The following is a 24139-nucleotide window of genomic DNA, read 5'->3' on the forward strand; positions in this document are numbered from 1 at the left end:
AACGAGCTTAAAAAAGTTTCTGTTTCATATGCAAGCATTGTTTGCTCGAAATTAGCTCGGATTTAGTCACTCCAACTCGAGATCGGTTAGACAAAGCTTGACCGTGCTTTGACCGAATCAATTTCTAGGGGTTAGCGAGCCGACTTAGATTATTTATAGCCCTATTCGGTGTTAACTCCAAAATTTTAGATTACGATTGAATCCACCTTGGAGCTCGTCAAGACTACAAAATTGAAGTTTGAGCTCGAAACGACTTGGTTTAGCTACTATATTCTTTTCCATTTTAACTTATTTTAATGTAATAACTAAAAAATTTAAAACATATAAGCATATCATTATAAAATATTAATATAAAATATTGAATAATATAATTATAAATTCCAAAATAACATGATGTCTAATATATAAATAACTATCAAATAATAAAAATTGTAAAACTTTCTAGTAAACTCATATAAACATACTTCCAATATTAACTTTTCTAAGCTCAAGCTCAACTCGAGTTCAGATTTCAGATCAATTTGACTGAGCTTAAGCTGAGCTTTATCTAGGGGTGTTCATTCGCGGTTCGGTTAACCGAACCTCTAATTTAATTCGGTTTGCACACGGTTCAATTCGGCGAAACTCCGAACCTAAACCGCACAGTTTCTAATGGTAATAAACGGTTCGGTTAACCACTTTAAATGGTTATTAGTGGTTCGGTTACCGGTTAACTGATAATCGTTTTACATATATATATTTTTTTCAGTTTTCGTTAATTTTTTCTAATAGTTTAATTAATTTTCATTATATATTATACCCAACAATAAAGTTAATTAGCTAAACTTTAGCATTAATCAATTTAAGAAATTTTAAATTTGGATACACTAAGAAAATTAAACAAAAGTACGGTTTTTTATATAATATTTTAATTTTTTGCTTACTTTTTTGTGAAACGATTCGGTTCGGTTAACCGGTTTTTTAAAATTGTAAACCTTAATTGAACCGTTTCCATAATAAAGTTAACGGTTCGATTATTGCGGTTCGGTTTACTCTGAACACCCCTAACTTTAACCGAATTGTTTCCTAAAGGATTCTAAGTTATACTCCTAGTTAAGTCAAATAGTCACTAACAGATATCTTTCCGACCTCTATGGCTCTATCTACCAAAATGATGAATCAAATTGGTACACTCGATGACTAATTGCTCCAAAATTAAACGAGAACTATACGGGGAGATCAATAAACAAATTCTTAAGAACTAGTCAAAAGAAGCTTAAGAAAATTAGCAAATATCATCCATATATTAGGAGAAAAACATGGATCAAAGAGACCCAAAAAATAGTAATTTGCCCTTTTATTTCAAGTTTGTTTATTTTTGTTATTATAAATACCAAGTGTTTTTGTGTTTTAAAACATATACAAATTGCTTAATCATCTCAAGCAGAATTCAATCTATCATCATTACAATTAAAACCTCAAATTCAGCAATCACAAAAAAGAAATGGCAAGCCAACGTCAAGAAATCAGCCACAAAGCCGGTGAGACCGTCGGCCAAGCTCAGGTACATTCCAACAAATTCTCATTGTAGTTGCTTTAATTTAGATATATCATATATGAGAGCGTGATATTGAACTTGAGTATGTACCTCCGTCATTGTTTGTATGTTAATGTTGCATTAATATGAGTAAGTTAGTAACGTTTTGGTTGCGAAATTGCAGGAGAAGAGCGACGGAGTGTTGAGCCAAGTGAGCAATGTAGCATCCGGAACTGCTCAACAAGCCTCTCATATCCTCCAACAGGCAACTACTTATTTCTACATTCTTCGAATTCCTATTCTTGTTTTGGATTTTTCACGCGCTATATGACAATTTTACACAAGACTAACTGAACCGTAATTAATTGTGATCTTTGATGTATAATACGCAGACCGGAGAGTCAGTGAAGAATATTGCAGTAGGAGCAGCTGATGTAGTGAAGAACACCTTAGGCATTAACAATCCAAGCGACAACAACCCAAGCGACAACAATCCCAGCAACCCCTCCAACACTTCCGCCACCACCGCTTCACTTCCAGCTACCACCACACTTCCAACTACCCACACCACCACACATTCAAGGACTTAAATCTTACTCTGGATTTAACCTTATTCTTTATTATATAGTTTAGCCCAAATAAGATTTCCAAGAGGAGAAGAATATGGGCAATGCTTTTTTATTTTTTGTTTCATGAATCTCGGTTGCACGAGAATTTTAGTTAATACTATATATGTATAACAACAAGTCTAATACTCCGCTCTTATAATTTTAGGTGAAATTCAGATAGTATATATGATAGTATTGGTATAAGTGAATGCAGCTTATAAGTGATCAATTTTTTTTTTTGTTTTTTTTTTTAATGTTATTATTCGGTCTCACTACAAGGAAAAGGGGCATTAGCAACCAGCTGAATTGGTTGCAAATGACTGAAAATTGGTCGATAATTGGATTTAGCGACTAACTTGCACTATTTTTTTGGTTGCAATAGCCTCAGTCGCTAATTACAGTTGGTCGCTGTTTTTGCAACCAACACTATTAGTTGCAGATTTGCGACTACTTATGATAGTTGGAGATTTAACATTAACTGTTGTGTGAGACGGTCTCATATTGTGAGAAGTGCAATAATGTAAAAAGTGAAATTTGTTTTTACAGAGATAGTTGGTATGACCGCCTTATTCTATAATTTATGCTGATCTAATACGAGATACTCCCTTTGTTTTTTTTATATAGGACTTTCTCATATTTCGAGACACTTTTCTCTCTTCAATATCTCTTAAAATATAAGACTAAATATTATGATATGTATACGCATATGAAAGAATTTTTCATAAGGAATTCAATGGTACCGTTTTTATATTTTTTGAACAAATATATTTTTGTAAATATTAAAGTCAAAGACTTACCTCATAAATACAAAACGTCATATATAAAGAAATAGAGGGAGTACTAGAATACCCCAAGACAAGTGGTGCAATAATAAATAATTAAGGTCGCCAGTAATCATTGCACAAAATTGCTCTTCGTAAGAATTATTGAATGATGAGGCTAACAACATGATTAGAAGTAACTAGGGGTGTTAACGAGCCGAACCGAGCCCGTGCTTGGCCTTGCACGGTTTGTGCTCATATAGTAAAACTTGAGTTCGAGCCGATTGATATGCGGGTAGAGGTCGCCGTACCCGATCAAACAAATTTTCAACTAGTAAAGGGTAGTCGAGGTCGAACCACAAGGAGCATGGGCGATTACTAATTGTCTAAATTCTTATACTTAGCTAAATCAAACGAAACAAGGTGGTTATTAACTAAGGGCTAGACTAAAGAGCAAGATATAAAATAACTAATTAAATTCTAAAATAAAGAAGCAAGCAAATTAGTATGGTTTTACTTGATTGATAAAAAGCCTAGGGCTTGATTAAGCGGCAAACAATTATGATTAACATAATAATTCCGTCAACTAGTCGTCATGAGGTAATTAGTTAGGGAAAAACGCCTCTAACTCGCCTATTAACTCCCTTCCGGGCTCATAATAGGACACTAGGATTCCCGACTCACCTCCCTTCCGGGTTCGTGACTCGGACCTTTCTTAAGCAAGGTTCTAGGACCCGAAAACGCGCGCCATTTCCAAGATCCCCGACTCAAAGCTAGGAGGCACTAAGTACACGATAAATTCCCGGGTTTTCTAACCCTTTTCCCAAAGGTGAAAGTCAACCCGGTTCCCCAAATGCACCCTTTCGAGGTTCCCCCTCCCGGGTTCAACCTAGATTGGCAAGGACTGTAAAAGGGTGGTCAACTAAGTACCTAACCAATTCCCATTGGTGGACAAGGTTACCCAACTAACCAAACTCCCAACTAAAACATAATCAAATAAATTCCGTTGGAAAACCCCACTAATCTCCCCTTAACAACCAATTTAGATGGACTCAATTATGTTAATCACTCATGTTAATGCCTAATCACACCCTAGTAAGAAGACTACTCACTAATCATCGTTATTAAGACAAAATAATTGATAAAGATCGATACTTTAACCATGGAAATGATGTAAAATTGATTTCTACTACTAAACATGCAATAAATTGTGCAAAAGAGGGTTATCAACTAATTAAACTAAGATTTGAGTAGGAGAAGGTAAAAAGGAACAAACTTTATCACTACTAATCAAAGGTTCTAACTTTGCTAATAACAACAACACCAACCAACATGAACAAGATGAACAAGAGAGAGAAAATTATAATCTAACAACAAATAGAGAAAATCAAGCACAAAACGATCAAAATAAAACTTGAGGGAAAGTAAATGTAAACAAATGAACTTAAAGGAGAGAATTAAGAAGAAGAATTATACCAACAATCAGTAAAGATGGATGAATAATAAAGATGAATCTCTTCCTCTTTCAAATTGCAACCCACTAATCTAAATGTAAACTATTGAGAATTGTAGAACTTCATTAAACTGAAGAGGAATTACACTAATATGGAAGAAAAATTACAACTTTAATTGAAAGAAATTAAAGAGAGAAATATTAGGGTTCTTGTCTTACAATAATGAGAGAGTAATTATTCTAAACTAATTGGTTAGTAGAATAAACTAAGGTAAGGTAGTGTGGACGTGTGGTGTCAAAAAAGCTCTCCTAATAATAACGAGGGTGTGCCTTTTATACTAGTCTAATAATCTAATAGTAATACTGGGATAACCGATTTTGTGCCTGGGCGGGTTGTCATTGATACTGCTCAGCGTAAGTGTGCTAAGTATAGGGATTTATGCACGGTAGTTGGTTATGGTTTCCTTCCCTTCTCTTTCTCTTCGCTTGGAAAGTTGGGTTCGGATGCTGTTGCCTTGCTCAAGCGGATCCAGAAATTCTCGATATCTCAGGAAGCAGGGGCTCGGGTGGCCGCTTATATTTTTCCGCAGCTGGTTATGGTTTCCTTTCCTTCTCTTTCTCTTCGCTTGGAGAGCTGGATTCGGATACTGTTGTCTTGCTCAAAAGGATTCAGAAATTCTCGGTATCTCAGCATGCGGGGGCTCGGGTGACCGCTTATATTTTTACTAGACTTACCTTTGCTGTTACTAAGGGGGTGGGGCCCAAATTGTCTCTCGGCTCCTCACCAATTTTACGTAAACTTTTATTTTTCTATCTATTATAATAATAATAATAATAATAATAATAATCTAATATTTCCTCTAAAGTGTCACACGACACACAACTAATACCAAAAACAATCCCAGGCTTCCACATTTCCTTTGTTTTCTTCCGCCAAAAAGCCAAAATATCTTCCTCCGAGATTGTACCCGACCGGGCAACATTACACCCGCCCGGGTATAACTTCACCCGACCGGGCGTCATTTAGTCCCTCGGCAGCATGATTCACCCGATTGCTACAATAATAAGAGCTGGCTTCGTGGCTGTTGATGTGAGCTCGTGTGATCTGGTTTTAGTGTTTCGAATCGGGTTTCAATTCCCACAAGCAGAAGCTAGAGAGGTGCGGTTGCGAATTGGACCGTGGTGGCTCACCAATCTGGGTTCGAGTGACGGTGGTTGATGTAGTGGTTAGCGAGAGCAGGTCTAAACTGGGCTCAAGGAGGAGACACGGTGAAGTGGTTGGTGTCGGGTTTGATGGTGGATTGAATTGGTGGTGCGAATTGAGGAGCTCCAGTTCAGGTTTTGATTGATGGTTGTGGCTGCGACATTGAAAGAGTAGCGGAGTCGGGTCAGTGCGGCGACGGCTCAATTGGCGAATGTGGGGTTGTTGTGATGGTTCAGGGCAGCCTTTGATTGATGGGACTTGATGAACTCGAGCCATGGATGTAGTTGTGCAATTTGAGCAGCTCCGATTTGGGTTTTCGGGTTGTCCAACCAGGTGATTGCTGGTGCTTGTTGATGGGCTCGAGTCTTGATGGTACGAAATGGTGAAGTGGGTGATGAATTGGATGTGGTGAAAGAAGGTGATGATGGTGAAATGTGAAATACGGGAAGTAGCAGAGGTGAAATGGATTGGTAAATTGAAAATTGGTGTTTGATAATGGTGAACTCCAACGAAAGACCAGGAACAAAAATAAACAAGAGCCAAGTTTGACTTTTTCAATTCATTTCTTTTGTTTTAGGCCCTTATTCATTTGGTTACAGTCAAACTTGATCCGTCTCGACTCACTTTATTTAACCCGTTTCTTCTCTTCTTAGTCATACCTACACGATAAAATATCGAATCGCAGTACTATTATTCCAAAAAGTAATCTAAATTGCATTATATAAAATTAGACGACTAATATTATTTTTAATATTAAAATGAGTGAATAAAACTAGCTCGAATTATTAATTCGATCAAGTAAGAGATAAAATGTGAGTTAAAAAGCGGTAAAATAAAGTGCTATCACCGATCTCGAGTTTACCCGAGCTTGAAAAAATTGTCCCCGTTATAAAGCTTGCAGGCTTTAACGCGAGCTCGAGCTCAACTCAAGTCTATGTATAATTGAATTTTCGGTTTTTTTCGATATTTTCAATAACAATACTCGAAGGCTTTATATATAAATATTGGAAAATCAATGAGACATTTTTTATATGTGTGATACAAATATATATTCATGACAAAATATTTTTATAAAATATGAGTAATATTTATCTAATTACAGAAGTTCGAGTTGCTCACGAGCTTTTCGAGCCGAGCCAACCTTAGCTCGGCTTGACTCATTAAGCTCTCGAGCCGATCCCGAGCCCGAGCCGAGCTCACACGACCCGAGTTTAGACCGAGCTTTGACCAAGCCGAGCTCGAGTTGCTCGCGAGCTGTCTTGTCTCATTAACAGCCCTAGAAGTACCTAAGGTAAACAAAAAGTGATACGATTCTAATTTAGACAACCTCTAAGTAGGGGCGATTCTAAAATTTGATAGATGGGTTATAAATTTTATTTGTCTGGACAAAATGTATTGTTCTTTCACATATGCATTTTAGTCTTTCATATACACAAATTACCTTGTCAACCTTTTCATTTTTTCAACATTCTCTCATCCCTCGTACCACAATATTAATAATAATTAATAAAACCAACCACCCCACTACCACCACCTCCATTTCCCTACCTGACCACCACTAACCATCCACCGGCGGTCACAATCACTTTCCCCAACAAATGACTGGCGCCTACCCACCAGAGACACCAGACGTTTTCTCCCAACCGCTCCGCTCTCATTGCAAATCGCCCACCTTTTTTACTCTTCCATGTATGTTAAAACTCATTAGAAAAAAAACAATCAAGTATTAAACGAATGATAATTGGAAAAGTAATGGGAATAATCCAACCACAAAAATTTGCACCTAGGTAACCTGTTACCTGCTCATAAGGTCACACTTTTCCAAACACAAAAAATTCTAAAATTAATAAAATGATATTAACATTAACTTCATCCTTTTCATCCTTAGTACCAGTTTACCCCAACCCCTGCCTCCACCACGAGTTCCTTGGCGATCACCGATCTCCACTGCGTTTTCCCTCTTGACGGTGTTACACTGCCATGTAATTTTAAACCTACAAAATTCCCAATAAAAGACATTAAAGCCCTAAACTCAGCTATACCATCACCAAGTCACCAACAAATACATAGGGTTTTATTTTTTATGTTGGTTGATTTAATTGTGGGTTCAGTTCAACATTTTGATGATTTATTCACCCTATCGTGTTTGTGGACTTTCTTACCCAAAAACAAACAATTTATTTGATCTCAGTTGGACCATATAGATATATGATTAGTTTTGATAATGACAAGTGCGTGTGTGTACTTTATATTATATATACTCTTGCTCATAATCGTTTGTTTAGTCTTTAATAGATTGATTAAAGTTTACAATTTAAGCAAGTAATGTTATAGCAATCTTGGCTATAACATTGAAAATTTGTGAAGCATCGTTCAAGTAATGTTATAGCAGCTTGAGCTATAATATTGAAGATTCTTAAAGCGTCATAGTAACTGTAACAAGTTTCGAGTATGATGATCACTCAAGCAAAAGGCTCGATCAAGTCTATAATAAGCTCAAGATGAAGAGCTTATGATCAAGATAAAGAGAAGATCCTATCACTGAAGATCTCGAGGAAGATTAGCTAGTATAGGTCTTCATCTAATAACGGTATCTTAAGAAGTAATATTAGGAAGGTAAAGTTATAGCTATTTCACCTATAACTTTACTTACCAAACTTAAAGTTATAACTATTTGTACTATAACTTTGGGATGCATTTGAAGGCACGATTTTAATAGTTTTAAAATAAATTTTCAAAAGATAAAATTCTTCAAACATGTTTCGAAATCATGTGTATATATGATAGAGATGTAATATGGTTTGTTTAGAATGAATAATTTACATTATCCTATTAGCTAGTAAAACGGCTTGTGAGTTGTCATGCTACCTAGGGTTTACTAAATTATCTAAACCTAACCCTAATCTACCCCTTGATATTTTAACCTAGGGTTTCGGCCAAAGAGGGCTTATGAGTCGTGTGGAGGCCGAACTTACTCCATATGCAAGTAAATCTTATTAGGTCAAATCTATATTATATTGCCATAAGATATTTTTATATCTTACCAATTATATTAGATTTACCTTATTTACTTAATCAAAATATTTAGTAGATCAATTTAAGGAGAGATAAGATTTGTTTCTTAGGAAGCAATCTATCTTGCCTCACGACATCCCTAGGGTTTCGACTAAACCCTAGTGTCTCTTCTCCACTATATATATACTCATGATATTTATCAATTCAAAGAAACTTTTCGAAATATAAAAATTCCTTGCAAACAATTTGAGTTTAAATTTTAATCAAATATTTTTATTGTTTTGCATTTGAAAATATTTACGAAAAGTCGTGCTCCTTAATTTGCATATTATTCTTAAGGTTACGTTATAAGATAATAGTACTTCATATTGTTTCTTACTCGTTCAATTGTGTGAACACCTAGAAGAACAATCAAGTGCTTTCTTAGTAACTTAAGATAGTCAAAACAAAATATCTAGTGATATTCAAATTGAGTTATAACTAGAGTTAGTTATACGAGTGGGTTGATAATTTTGTAATCCGGAGAAAGGTACTAAAATTATTAATCGAGAATAGTGGACGTAGGTTTCGACGTGTGAAGATGAACCACTTCAAATATCGTGTGTCTTTGCAGTTTTCTTTATCGTTCATTTCATTACGTTTATAATCATTTAGTTAATTAGTTAAAGTTTAATCAATAAACTTTAAATAATTAATTACTTAGATATAAAATAAAAAGTGGGCATAAGTTTTTTAAATACTCAATTCACCCCTCCCCCCTTTTCGAGTATTTCGACCGTGACAGACTCTTCAATTGGTATCAGAGCCTCGTGCTCTTTATTGCCTAACCGCAAAGAGGCTGATCCGTCTATCTTTTTATCTTTTTATTTTATTTTAAATTCCGCTGCCTTACACGTGTGAAATGGATTCCAAGTATCTTAAGTGTCCTATCTTTGATGGGAAGAATTATGGACTTTGGAAAAACATGATGACACACTACCTAAAAGGACCTGATTGGGAGTGCTGGACGATTATCAAGAATGGACCACACAAAATTTTGGTCGCATCTTCGGAAGGCACTACCTATCAGAAAAAGGAAGAAGACTATATTGAGGCTGATTACAAGAAGACTCAGAAAAACTCGAAAGCGATACGCCTGTTACAAAACGGCTTGACATCGACTGAATTCGATCATTTTTATTCTTGCAATTCGGCCAAGGAAATATGGGATGGTCTTGAGTTAGCCTATGAAGGAACGTCGGCTCTTAGGAAATATCGTATTGACTTGCTGATTCAAAAATATGAACTTTTTAAAATGGAAAAGAATGAATCACTCGATAGCATGTCAGCACGATTTTCTACTATCGTCAATTAGCTCAAAAATCTTGGTAGGACCTTTAACTCCGAGGATATTGCTAGAAAAGTACTTAGGAGTTTAACCAAGAAATGGCGTCCTAAGGTCACGGTTATGGAGGAAGTTAAAGATCTCCCCTCTCTACCTTATGCAGAACTTATTGGGGCTCTTATGGCTCATGAACTCGTCCTGGATGATGATGAGGCCGAGGCCAGTAACAGTAAGAGCATGGCTCTACAAGCTTCTCCTAAGGAAGATGACGATGTTGAAATAGAGGACGAAACGGTTTTGTTTGCTAAACAATTCAAAAAACGAATTTTCCGAAATAAGCAAGCAAAAACGTTCAATAACAACAACAACTCCTATAATAAGAAAACTTCTGAGTCTAAGAATACGTTTTCTAATAGAGGATGCTTCAAGTGTGGAGAATCCAGTCATATGATTAAGGATTATCCCACATGGGAGAAAATTAAAGACAAAGCAAAGCGTGAGAAGACTAAGAAAGAGTTCAAGCAAGTAATGATGGCATCGTGCTGGGGAGATCTCGACACTGAGGACGACGAAGGATCTGAAGAAGAAAAGGTTGCTAACCTATGCCTTAGCAACGTAAGTCTTGACCTATTTTCAGACGATGATAAAGATGGCGTGGACTCCTATTGCTGCTTTCTAGGAGATTCCGATTCAGAAGAAGAAGAAGAGGTAAGCTATCTTGAACTTAAGAAAGGTGTTAAGAAATTGCCTAGGAATGCTTTAATCGAATACTTTGAGCAATCTCTTGATAAATGTCATGAACAAGATTTGGAGTTGAAAGAGTTAACAGAACAAATTCTTGATATTTCTGAAGAGAATCATCTTCTTAAAGCCAAGGCCAAGAAGCTCAAATCTAAAGTTACAGCCAATATGGCTACAACTTCAGATGCCACAAATACTGAGAAAAAGGTTCTTGAGTCTAAAGTTATAGCTAATGATGCTATAACCTCAGATCTGAAACTCAACATTAAACACCTTCAAGCCAAGGTTACAGCTAGTGAAACTATAACCTTAGAATTGAGGAAAGTTAAAGAGCTTCTTGAGTCAAAGGTTACAGCTAGAGAAGCTGTGATCTCAGATCAAAATAAGGAAATTGATTCTCTAACTTAGCAATTGAAGGAATCTAAAATTGTTCTATTAAATATAAAAAGAACGCATACCGAGATGGTACGAGTTTTTAATGACAGATTCCAAAACTTTCGTGACAATTATGAAGAGACTCATCCTCCTAAGGTTGTTGAGTCAGATCATTCCAAATACGATAAAGAGATTCAGTCCTTAAAAGACTTACTCTTATATGCTAGAAAGGTTCACGAAAAGTGGGAAGGTAGCACACGTGTCCTAAACTTCCTAACTGAGCAATTAGATAATAATATGAAAATGGGATTAGGACATGAGTGCTATGGTCGTAGAGACCACTCTAAATGCAAATCAACTCCTTCCTAACGAGATTTCAGGAAGAGAAAGTATGTCAATCTACCAGAATATTTGATTTGCAATTACTGTGGTCATACGAGTAATATCCAAGAAAACTGTGTCAAATATGTTCAGGATTTAAGAAAGAGAATCAATTTTGTCAAAGCATGTGACACTATTTTCGAGGATAATGAATTTACCCCATCTGAACCTAGTACGAGTGAAGAACGGAACAATAATCATTGTTGGTTCTATGATATGAGCTTCGCTTTTAAGAGGGCTACCAAATCAAAACAAACACCTAAACCTAAAGAGCCCTTCAAAACCAAAGCTCTCCCAAAACAACCTGAAAGCCACGTTATGAGGAACCCAAAACTCAACCAAAGACGGTTCCCAGACAAACCCATTCGCCTCCAAAACGTAAAGTTATTAAACAAGTTTGGGTTAGAAAAGATTTAGTTTTTAGAGTGACTAACGTCAAAGGACCCAACTTAGCTTGGGTACCTGAAAGCTGTATCAAATATTTTTGCAGGTTGTGGTGAAAGAAAATAACCTATGGTACCTTGATAGTGGATGTTCAAGGCACATGACTGGAGATGTAAATTTATTTCTTTCACTTGAACCCTTCGATGAAGGTAAGGTTATATTTGGTGACAATAAGAAGGGTAAGGTTATCGGTGCTGGTAAAGTTGGAAAATCTTCTTCTCATGCTATTAGTGATGTTTATCTTGTTAGTGGTCTCAAGCACAATTTACTGAGTATCTCTCAATTATATGACAAAGGAAATAAAGTTTTTTTCACTCCGATTCATGTCGTATAATAATTGAAGGAACAAGTAGTGTTGTGCTTGAAGGACACCATAGAAGAAACGTTTATATGATTGATCTAAATAATATTCCTACTAACGCGTTAACATGCATGAAAGTAACAACATATGATCCGTGTCTTTGGCACAAAAGGTTTGCTCACATCAGTTCAACAACTTTGAATAAATTAAATAGATGAGATTTGGTTAAAGGACTTCCCTCAATTAAATTTGATCAAGAAACTTTATGTGACTCATGTGCTCGTTGCAAACATGTGAGATCATCGTTCAAACCTAAGAGAATGGTAAGCACCAATGAACCACTAAAACTCGTGCATAGGGATCTTTGTGGCCCAATGAAGGTAAGAAGTAGAGGCGGATCCGGGTATGTTTTCGTTCTAGTTGATGATTACTCTAGATTTGTTTGGCCAATCTTTCTCAATTCAAAATATGCAACTTTCGAAGAGTTTGCAGTTCTAATGAAGCTCGCCCAAAATAAATATAAATCTAAATTAGTTTCTATTCGTACGGATCATGGAACTGAATTTGATAACCATGCCTTTATAGAATATTGTAGGGAGAATGGTGTTGGGCATAACTTCTCAGCACCACGAACCCCACAACAAAACGGTTTTGTTGAGCATATGAACAGAATATTGGAGGATATGGCACGCACTATGTTGTTATGTAGTGGTCTATCTCGTAATTTTTGGGCTGAAGCTGTTAGTACTGTATGCTATGTACACAATCGTGCATTGATTAGACCAATCCTCAAGAAGACTCCTTACGAGCTTCTTAGGGGACGTAAACCCAACATATCACATCTACATTGCTTCGGGATTAAATGTTTTGTCCATATTAATGGTAAAAATAAATTAAGCAAATTCGATCCCAGAAGTGACGAAGCTATGTTTGTCGGTTATTCTAGTCACAACAAACCATATAAGGTTTTTAATAAGAGAACCTTATGCATCGAAGAAAGTATTCATGTTATTTTTGATGAGAATAACATGTTTGATAAAGCTGAACAGGATAAGGAAGAAGATTTGAACGAACCTGATTTCCAACTATCTAGGGATGATCTTCCAGAATTGGATGAGGAAGATAAAGAAATTGAAGGCACAAATGATGAACAAGGAAGCCCTTCGAATGACAAAGGAAAGAGAACTAAGAATATAGTTGATGATATTATAACCTCTTCTCAATCCAAGCAATTGAAAACTGAAGTTATAGCTGATGATGCTATAACATCAAATCCAAATCAAAGAACAATATCCAAAGTTATACTGATTCTATTATAACCCCAAGATTGGATTCAGGGGGAACAAGGCTTGAACCCCAATCATTCGAAGAAGGCGAGACAAGTTCAGATGACGATGTGCCTCCTGTTTCTAAGAAATGGAGATATAAGGATTCTCATCCAATGGAAACCATTCTAGGCAGTTTAAATGAAGGAGTTCGAACTCGTAGAAAGCTTAACAACTTTTGCTCATTTTACTCCTTCCTCTCAACCATTGAGCCAACTAATATCAAAGAAGCACTTGTAGAACCAGATTGGATCATTGATATGCAAGAAGAGCTCTAACAGTTTGAACGGAACAAAGTTTGGCATTTGGTTCCGAGACCTAAAGACTGAACTATTATTGGTACAAGATGGGTTTTTAGAAACAAATTGGACGATACGGGAGTAATTGTACGAAATAAAGCCAGATTGGTTGTACAAGGGTATAATCAACAAGAAAGAATTGATTATGATGAGACCTTCGCTCCCGTAGCCAGACTTGAGGCTATTAGGCTATTAATAGCCTTTGCTGCTCATAAAGGAATTAAACTGTTCCAAATGGACGTTAAAACAACATTTCTTAACGGCTATTTGAATGAGGAGGTTTTTTGTTGAGCAACCTCCAGGATTTCTCGATAGCAAGTTTCAAAACCATGTTTTCAAATTAGATAAAGCTTTGTATGGTTTGAAATAAGCTCCCAGGTCTTGGTATGACAGATTGTCAAAATATCTTCTTGAAAGCGGTTTTAAAAGAGGATCTGTCGACAAAACCTTATTCTTGAAAACTGAAGACTCCGATCTATTAGTTGTACAAATTTATGTTGACGATATTATTTTTTGTTCAACTAATAATCGTTTATGTAAGTATTTTTCAGAATTGATAACCTCTGAATTCGAGATGAGCATGATGGGAGAACTCAAGTTCTTCCTTGGACTCCAAATTCAACAAACTACTGAGGGAATTATGATACACCAACAGAAATACATCAAAGAGCTAATTAAGAAATTTGGTATGGAAAATTCTAATTCTAAGCCAACTCCTATGGTTACAGATAAGAAGTTGACTAAGGATGAAGACGGTAAGTCTGTCGATGAGACAACTTATCGAGGTATGATCGGCTTACTTCTTTATTTAACTGCAAGTCGTCCTGATATAATGTTTAGTGTATGCGTATGTGTTCGATTTCAATCGTGCCCTAAAGAATCGTATATGATTGCAGTTAAGAGAATTTCGATTTCAATTGTTCACTTAACAGAAAAAGTACTTCCGGCATAGCTACATTTGTTGGACCGTGTATTATTACATGGGGGGTCAAGGAAGCAAAATTCCGTTGCGTTATCTACAGCGCTAGCTGAAGCCGAGTATATTGATGCCGGGTTGGTATGTTCTCAACTTTTATGGCTTAAGCAACAGTTATGTGATTACGGTGTTAATGTTGGGTGTATTCCTATTTTATGTGATAACACGAGTGCTATAATTATATCTAAGAACCCTGCACAGCGCTCACGTACTAAGCATATAGACATTAAACACCATTTTCTACGTGACCATGTATATAAGGGCAACATAAGACTGGAATTTTGTAGTACAGAAAAACAATGGGATGACATTTTTACTAAAGCATTGGCTAGAGAACGTTTTGAGATTTTACGGTTGGAAATTGGTCTAATTGGTGGCAACTAAACTTGTCGCAAATATTTTATTTTCCGTATGACTGACTAGAATTGACGAGATTGTATGACTGTGTCCGTATTTTTCGTTACAAGTTTATTTGTGTTAAATGTTATATTATATTACGAGAATTTTCCGTTTCCTAGTCATGTATATTTTGTATTTTATTACGAACCATATTTTCGGTAACAAATTATTCTCTTATATCCCATTTTATCGAAATTTTCATTATATTTATATCCTTTTTACCTTAATATTATCTTATCTATCTTCAAAAGATTTACCCTAACTACCTTTCCTAATCTTTTATATAAAGGAGGGGGGGGGGAGGGATTTACCTAAATCTTGTGTTATTCACCCTTACACGTTACCCTACTCCACTTTTCTAATCCTACCGAACCACAAATTACCATCACCTTAAATACTCCCTCCTTTCCACCGCCTATCACCATCACCCTCACAACTATCTAAATATTTACTTTTCTTAAAAATCTCCCACACTCAACCTCACCATCTTCCATCATCATCATGTGTCCCAAACCCATAACCCGTTTTCACTCAACTCGGTCTTTCACTAAGGCCGAGACTCCCAAATCACCATGAAATCCCTCCAATCAATCACAAACCACTTCCTCGTCACCATCCAACCAAACTTTGCCCAAACGTAACCTTAACCGTGCGGACAATGACATAAATGGGAAGAGACGGAAGCTCGTAAAGGCAAAAAGAGTTGTTTTTGAGGAAGGTGTCATCGAAGACGAGGTTAGTGAGGTTGTTGTGCGCGATGGGTTTCAGCGTACTCTGTTTCGGGAAGCTTTAGAACATGCTACTCTTGCTGGGTTGGATAATGTCCGTCTTACCAATGATGAAAGAACTCGGATTAATGGTACTCTCCGTTATCCTATCCATGGAGGTCGATATTATCTTTCTTCTTGGTACACGAAAATTGATGCTCTCAAGTTCTTTTGCGATTTCTTGAAATTTCAAGAATGGGAGAGCAAAAGTAAGTTTTCGGATCCGGTTTATCCAATTGAAGTCATTCAATTCTTTGCCTCTGTTTTGGCAAACAATGGGGTATTGCATGCAATGGTGAATGGTCATGAGGTTAAAATCTCCATCGAAGATTTCTGCTCGGCTTTCTCGGTTCCACGAGATGGTTTGGAAATCAATCCGAGTCAAGAATAGCGCAATGTAACGGATGAAAAGAAGATGATCATCAAACGCTATTTTGATGAGGTGCTAGCTCGTTTAAACGAGTTTGAAGCACGTCTCTTGATTGTAGAAAGAGTTGCTGACTCATGTATGCATGAGGCCATTCGTCAATCCACTTCATTGGCCAATTTGTGTAGTCAAGGAGGTGCGGTGATGATGGCGGGTCGAGCTATGAGGGAGGAAATGGGTTTGATCTTTGAGGCGACAAAACCTTTTTCGATGAAAGTGCTCAATTTTGATCGTTGTCTTTCAGCTCAATCTGCGCACGTGAGTTCATGCCTCGATCGTCTTTCTTCACTCGAGTTCCGAACTCGTCCTGATTATGTCAATCCTCATCGTGTTAATCATCGCATGCCCTAAACCGTTTCTACCTTTGCCTTGCCTTGCCCTTTATCATTAGATTTTATATTTTGGATATTTTGTCTAATTCGGCCCATTTTGGCTTCCTTATCTATTCGGCCCATTAGGCATTTAACTTGTTATCTATTAGGCCCTTTGGCATTAGACTACATGGTTTGTAGTAGACATACTTTATATTTTGGATGCTTATCGTAGATTACTTTCTCGTTTTATAATCTCTCTTTGCATGACTAATACGTGTCTCGATCTATATTATTCTAGTTGTTTTATGTCTTTTCTCGTCTTTTCGATGATGTCAAGAGGGGGAAGAAAATGATCGTGACTTAAATATTTGCCTAAGCTTGCTCCTTGTTAGAACCTTAGATCCCATAAGGTCCTTAGATGCTATACTTTGTATATAAGTGGATTGTTCATGCGTTCAACTGACTATGAATTTTATAGTAATATGTTGAGGGGGAACTTACACTTAGTCACAAATCGTAAGAGACTTGTCATCATCAAAAAGGGGGAATTTGTTGTACCATATAGATATATGATTAGTTTTGATAATGACAAGTACGTGTGTGTACTTTATATTATATATACTCTTGCTCGTAATCGTTTGTTTAGTCTTTAATAGATTGATTAAAGTTTACAATTTAAGCAAGTAATGTTATAGCAATCTTGGCTATAACATTGAAGATTTGTGAAGCATCGTTCAAGTAATGTTATAGCAGCTTGAGCTATAACATTGAAGATTCTTAAAGCGTCATAGTAACTGTAACAAGTTTCGAGTATGATGATCACTCAAGCAAAAGGCTCGATCAAGTCTATAATAAGCTCCAGATGAAGAGCTTATGATCAAGATAAAGAGAAGATCCTATCACTGAAGATCTCCAGGAAGATTAGCTAGTATAGGTCTTCATCTAATAACAGTATTTTAAGAAGTAATATTTGGAAGGTAAAGTTATAGCTATTTCACCTATAACTTTACTTACCAAACTTAAAGTTATAGCTATTTGTACTATAACTTTGGGTTGCATTTGAAGGCACGATTTTAATAGTTTTAAAATAATTTTTCAAAAGATAAAATTCTTCAAACATGTTTCGAAATCATGTGTATATATGATAGAGATGTAATATGGTTTGTTTAGAATGAATAATTTACATTATCTTATTGGTTAGTAAACGGCTTATGAGTCATCATGCTACCTAGGGTTTATTAAATTATCTAAACCTAACCCTAATCTACCCCTTGATATTTTAACCTAGGGTTTCGGCCAAAGAGGGCTTATGAGTCGTGTGGAGGCCGAACTTACTCCCTATGCAAGTAAATCTTATTAGGTCAAATCTATATTATATTGCAATAAGATATTTTTATATCTTTCCAATTATATTAGATTTACCTTATTTACTTAATCAAAATATTTAGTAGATCAATTTAAGGAGAGATAAGATTTGTTTCTTAGGAAGCAATCTATCTTGCCTCACGGCATCCCTAGGGTTTCGACTAAACCCTAGTGTCTCTTCTCCACTATATATACTCATGATATTTATCAATTCAAAGAAACTTTTCGAAATATAAAAATTCCTTGCAAACAATTTGAGTTTAAATTTTAATCAAATATTTTTATTGTTTTGCATTTGAAAATCTTTACGAAAAATCGTGCTCCTTAATTTGCATATTATTCTTAAGGTTTCGATATAAGATAATAATACTTCATATTGTTTCTTACTCGTTCAATTGTGTGAACACCTAGAAGAACAATCAAGTGCTTTCTAAGTAACTTAAGATAGTCAAAACCGAATATCTAGTGATATTCAAATTGAGTTATAACTAGAGTTAGTTATACGAGTGGGTTGATAATTTTGTAATCCAGAGAAAGGTACTAAAATTATTAATCGAGAATAGTGGACGTAGGCTTCGACGTGTGAAGCTGAACCACTTCAAATATCGTGTGTCTTTGGAGTTTTCTTTATCGTTAATTTCATTATGCTTATAATCGTTTAGTTAATTAGTTAAGGCATAAGTTTTTTAAATACTCAATTTACCCCCTGTAGATACCTCATTTCTGCACCTCTCGCAAGCCACCCGGTGATGATTGGGCCGCATGTTTGGTACACGGAACGATTTATGACAGTTCGTAAGTTTATCATCAAGTGATAGCTCAAACACTTGTGTCTACCTCATAGTTGTCATCCACGCGCCGATACGGTCGTTTTGACAGTAATTAGAGTACATTTGGAGTCCGGGTCAAAAACCGTCTTCATTTTCTAATAACAGTTTAAAATGCCGAGTCAGAATATTCTGGAATGTTCCGGATACTTTTATTCCATATTTTCAATCTTTTAATCTCTTTGGTAAAATTATATCCCGGAAATATTTTATAAATATTAAGGAAATTGAGATCAAACCGCAATTCCATAATAGAAACGCGGAAATCTTTCTTCCGCAGGAGGAAACCACTTGGGAAAGGACGCAGCAGGTGCTGCACCTCTTCCAAGAGACGCAGTGGCTGCTGCGCCTCTTCCCCAGCTCCTTTCTGCGTATTTTCAAATCTTTTCCGGATGTTTCCTTCCGTAACCCTATTTCCTCCGTGTGATTAGTATAAATAAGGACCTTCGGTCTCTCATATTTCTCACGCGAGTGTCCGCCCTTCTCTTCTCCCTTTGCATTCTAAGACCACGCTCTTGCTTTTTGGCGCCTACTTGCTTGAACTTTCGACCACGTAAGCTCGGATCTTTCTGAGTACCAGCCTCGTTTTGCATGACCGACCAATTTGACCAACTCCACATCAATCAACTTAATCAATCTTGTCTAATTTTCCTCTTAGAGGGCACTTTCGTCGTACATTCGAGTCGAGCATCACTAAACGTTAACTTAGTTAATCTCGTTTTGTCAAACATGTAAGTCTGAGGGTGTAAATCCCATCTTTTATAATTGTACTTTATTTTTGTAATCATTATTGTAAGATTTACGTCGAAAACACATTCAAAACCGATTTATAAAACCTTGTTTCAAAACCTTTTTACGGATTAACAGGAGACAAACTTCGAGAAAGGACGCAGCAACTACTGCGCCTTTTCGAAGGGACGCAGCACCTGCTGCGCCTCTTCCTGAGGCTGCCGCAGTTCCTGCTTCCTTTCTTCTTTCTTCGTCTTTTGTTCGTCTGATTGTTTTTCTGTGTTGCTTTTGATTGTTCATTGTTTCATTAACACGATAATTTTAGTATGATATTTTTAGCATGTAAATCATTAATAATTTATCATCATTAAATTCCCGACTTAAATCCCTTATAATCCATATTTGCGGGTTCTCGTCGTTAAAATCAATTCGGGTTTTTGGAGATTTGATTAATCAATATCAAGTCTCTGAAATTCATCTTTTGTATATTTGCATCTGTTATTTATCATCATCATCCTTAGTTTGTCATTAATAAATCTAATTAATTTATCTTAGTTTGTTTATTTGTAAATTAATCCCATAATTAATCTTGTAATTAGTTCGTTCTAATTAGTTTTATCTCATGTTTTACTGTTTTTATGACTAATTCATATGTATATAATATGTTAAATCACTTCTATCCGAGTCAAATATCATTAATCGATCATTAAAATTACCCACGAACATTAACAATTTGCAATTCCGGCTTCACAACCAGAATTCAAGTCAGGAACAGACGCAGTAAGCACTGCGCCTCTTCCAAAGGACGCAGCTCTGCTGCGCCTGTTCCGGGTTGAGTTTTGTCTATGAAATTCCGTTGTTGCTTTGACCTAGTTTGTTAGTTTACGTATTAATTAACTATTAATCGTATTATCACCCATTAATCTGTTCGTAATTTATTTATTCTTTCTCTTTCTAAAAACCATCCGTTTTAGGTGTATTTTCGACGTAAATCAATTAACCCGTTGTAATTATTGTAATTTTCTTTATTGTATTTTTATTGTATTTCTTTATCGTTTGTTTGTATGCTCTCACATGCAATTAACCTAAATTTCTACCTCGACATTAATGAGTGTTAATTACGTGTTTACCGACTTAGTCCAAATTCACATGCTAGGATTAATCTGATGGATGTTGCATTGCATGCATATAACCTTCAACATATCGAGTATAGACGATCTTCCCTAACCATTAGTAGAGGCCGCTATCGAGGCGGGCGGGATTAGGTGTTCGATCAAAAGAGCTTCCTAATACGTACCATCACCCCTTACTCCAGATCTCTGTGAGCACCCGTGTTCATTGGCATCCACGAGAGTCATTCTAGACATAGAATGTTAAGGGTAACGAGTTCTTGGTGTTCATGTCACTACTTTGTGTCTTGACATGACACGAGGTATTCGGACGGTTTCCAATTTTCCACAATAAATTGGTGACGACTCCACAAATGCAAAAAGCTTGCTCGTTTTTACCCCCGTGGGCCCGCATCCACAGTTTGGCGACTTTGCTGGGGATAATACACTTACGTGTAGCCAAGGGTGAAACTTGTACAAGGTTAGGGAATAGTTTGTACAAGACAGTTGTTGGTTTTCATAACTCGGTCTTCCTAGATCGTTTATTCGGCCTTCCTAAGGCCCAACCCAACCCATTCGACCAATCGTCCCGTCTAGACGGTCCAAATTCTTATTTGGGCCTAAGGATGGATACCGATTGACGTCAACCATACCATGGTACCTACTCCTATTTGTATTAAGGGCTTTCACTACTCGAGTAAATGGACTAGGAATCGGCCTTACTCCTGTTTGGTACGAGCCTCTCCACAGACCCCGGGTTTGATTGTTCGGTATGGCAACCCACCTTTTAAACCAAATCCCTTTTTAAATGCACTCAGCATCCCGTTATAATGCTTGTATAAATGCTTATATTATACGTGATCACCATTTTGTAAACAAAACCATGACGAAATTTTGTAAACTAAAATCCTTTTTAAAATGTAAACATTTTCAAAGATGGCCCAAATTAGCGCAAAATGAGTCGAAATTCCGTCCAATTGTCAAGTCAAAATTCGGGCCTCAAAAGCCCATTTCAAAACCTCACTTCGAGTCCACTCCTACAACTACACTACAGTTGAATAAGACTAACATTTCAAAGCTTTGTCATTTTCAAACCTCACTTGATACAAGTGGCACACTCCCACTTCACAAAGTCAAACCTTTTCTTTGAGTAAGTGATCGGTCCGTTTCGTGTTCACAATTAAAGGTGTGGTCGTTGGGTCACGTCCGAATCAAAACACAATTTATAACTTCACAAACAACTCTACAATTAGTAAAGAGGCAAGTAAAGGTCGGATCCCAAGGGACGGGTATTGAAATGAGATTTCTATTGAAACTAGTGGTGTTTAGGGGGTGTCACAATTTGGGTTGATGTAGAAGGTCACTAACTAAAATAGCAATAAACTAGCAAGATGAATTAAAAGGGGTGTAAACAATTGATTAAAAAGCACTAGGGTGTCATGGGATCATAGGGAAATCATGGGAATTGATCATACAAACATGTTCTCAAATTATAAGCAAGCAATTATTGTTGTGATGGATTGAGTTGGGTTATATCTTACAATCCTAGGAAAGTTTGGGTCCCGGAGCCGAATCGATTAGATTGTACAACACCTACAAGTCGACTTAGTCTTCCCTACTCAACAACATGCATGGTCTAATGAGACTCGAGTTGGGTTATGTCTTACAAGTCTCATTGAAAAGATAGGAGATGGTGGTAAATGCAAGGATTCATAGGCTTAGCATTTCATCAAATATAACATGTGCATGAGTTGAGATCAAAACAAGCAAGCAAATAAAGCATGAAAGCATATTAATTTAACCATGAATCATTCCCCATGTTGGTTTCCCCTAATCACCCATTAACCCTAGCTAAGAGACTACTCACTCATTATCATGTTGATTATGCTAGCAAGGTTGTCAATCATACCAACAAAATGAAACATGATGAATAAATTAAAGTAATTAACAATAATTAAAAAGGGATTAAGAGAATTATACCTACTAATGATTCCAATAATAAAGCAAAGATAAAAGAAGTACTTGATGCTTGATTGAGAGGTTGTCAATCTCCCAATAATAACCCAAATAATCTTCAATTACCCAAAATAAAGGATGAACAAAAGAGAGATTAAGGAAATAAAACTTGTATTAGAACTTGATTAATTGTTGATTACAAAACTAAAGAGAGATTTGATTGATATTAACTACTCTAAATATTGATAAGAAGAACATGCTCTTCTAATTAGACTAATGGGGTATTTATAGTGGAAATTAGGGGGATGCATTAGGGTTAACTAAGGGCTAAACTAGTAATTACACTTTTTAGATTGAGCGAGGAGGAGCCGGTATTTTTCGAAGGAAGGGCTTCTTTCTTCGTAGCTTGGAGAAGAGGAAATCGCGCTGTAGAGGAATCCGGGCGGATTAGGGTCGGGACGGGCGGATTCTGGCGATAGAACCCGAGCGGATTCAAGAGAATCCGGGCGGATTGTGGTGATGGAGTCCGAGCGTCTTGGTGGAAAACCGCACGGATTGTGCAGGTGGAGGACGGCCGGATTGCGGCACAATCCGCACGGATTGTGCCTCAAAGCAAGACTTCTTCTTCTTTTCTTCCCTTTTCTTCATAAATTCCTTGGGGATTTCCTTGGGGACTCAAGGATCCTTTCTCAACATTGCTCATCTACTATCATATGTACAAAGGCCTTCTAATCTTGTCTCTCCTTGATGCTTGGTCATTGAATTCGATCAATTTAGTCTCGTTTTGCCATGAAAATGCAAGATTCTTACTCCTTTCCTACCAAGGGATCAAAATCTCAAAGAATATGCAAAACAAAGAACTAAAGATAATAAAGGACCCAAATATGCACTAAAAAGCATGGGAACAAGGCTAATTCGGGGGCTAAATATGCGCTAATTATGGTCACATCAAATATTCCCATACCGAACCTTTGCTCGTCCCGAGTAAAGAGGTGACAAAGACTAGAACCATTATTTAAACTAACCTAATAACATAGCCGATATGAGACAATTAGCGGGTCTCACTCCGCCCCTTCAACTCACAACAAGACAACCATGAGGTAGGATGCCTTCTTGCAAGGCAAGGTGGGTCTTGCCAAAATGGCGACACATCCAAACGTTAAGCACACAAAATCACATAATGGATGCATCTACAAAAGAATAGCCACTTCCTCATCAAGTGGCGGAGGCACTAAAGAGGAACAAATTTAAGAGCATGTAATCCTTCACAAATACTAGTTCAACAAATTACTAAGGCTAAGAGGATGGCACTAAATCACCTCCAAATGGTGTTAAACTAGACTACTTTTGTCCTCAATTTCCAAATGCTTTCGTCAAGAGCGATCGGATGGTGGTGGAATGATGATCCCTATGATGCTAGTGGCATATGACATGACAAGTCTCGAATCTCTACAAAAGTAAAGGTCATGGATCGTCCCAAGCTCGACAAAGTGGCTTGACAAAAAGGCTTTTTGGGAATGAAA

The 24139-nt window shown here is 36.7% G+C and overlaps 1 protein-coding gene across 1 annotated transcript; it reads left to right on the forward strand.

Annotated features, from left to right (window-relative positions):
* The first annotated feature begins 1392 nt into the window (after positions 1–1392).
* On the forward strand, positions 1393–2368 carry LOC141648067 (uncharacterized). The gene is made up of 3 exons (XM_074456522.1): positions 1393–1543; positions 1701–1781; positions 1909–2368. Exons 1-3 carry the CDS (start codon positions 1484–1486, stop codon positions 2104–2106), a joined length of 339 nt encoding a protein of 112 aa, XP_074312623.1. The 5' UTR covers positions 1393–1483; the 3' UTR covers positions 2107–2368.
* Positions 2369–24139: the final 21771 nt, after the last annotated feature.

This window comes from Silene latifolia, chromosome 3 (assembly GCF_048544455.1).
Source record: "Silene latifolia isolate original U9 population chromosome 3, ASM4854445v1, whole genome shotgun sequence".
Lineage (NCBI taxonomy): Eukaryota > Viridiplantae > Streptophyta > Magnoliopsida > Caryophyllales > Caryophyllaceae > Silene > Silene latifolia.

What these genes read in the sequence shown, in the direction of transcription:
- LOC141648067 (XM_074456522.1), top strand. Translation starts at nt 1,484, where the DNA reads ATGGCAAGCCAACGTCAAGAAATCAGCCACAAAGCCGGTGAGACCGTC. An exon ending in AGACCGTCGGCCAAGCTCAG is followed by an intron (nt 1,544 to 1,700) that starts GTACATTCCAAC and finishes GCGAAATTGCAG; the next exon opens with GAGAAGAGCGACGGAGTGTT. An exon ending in CCTCTCATATCCTCCAACAG is followed by an intron (nt 1,782 to 1,908) that starts GCAACTACTTAT and finishes TATAATACGCAG; the next exon opens with ACCGGAGAGTCAGTGAAGAA.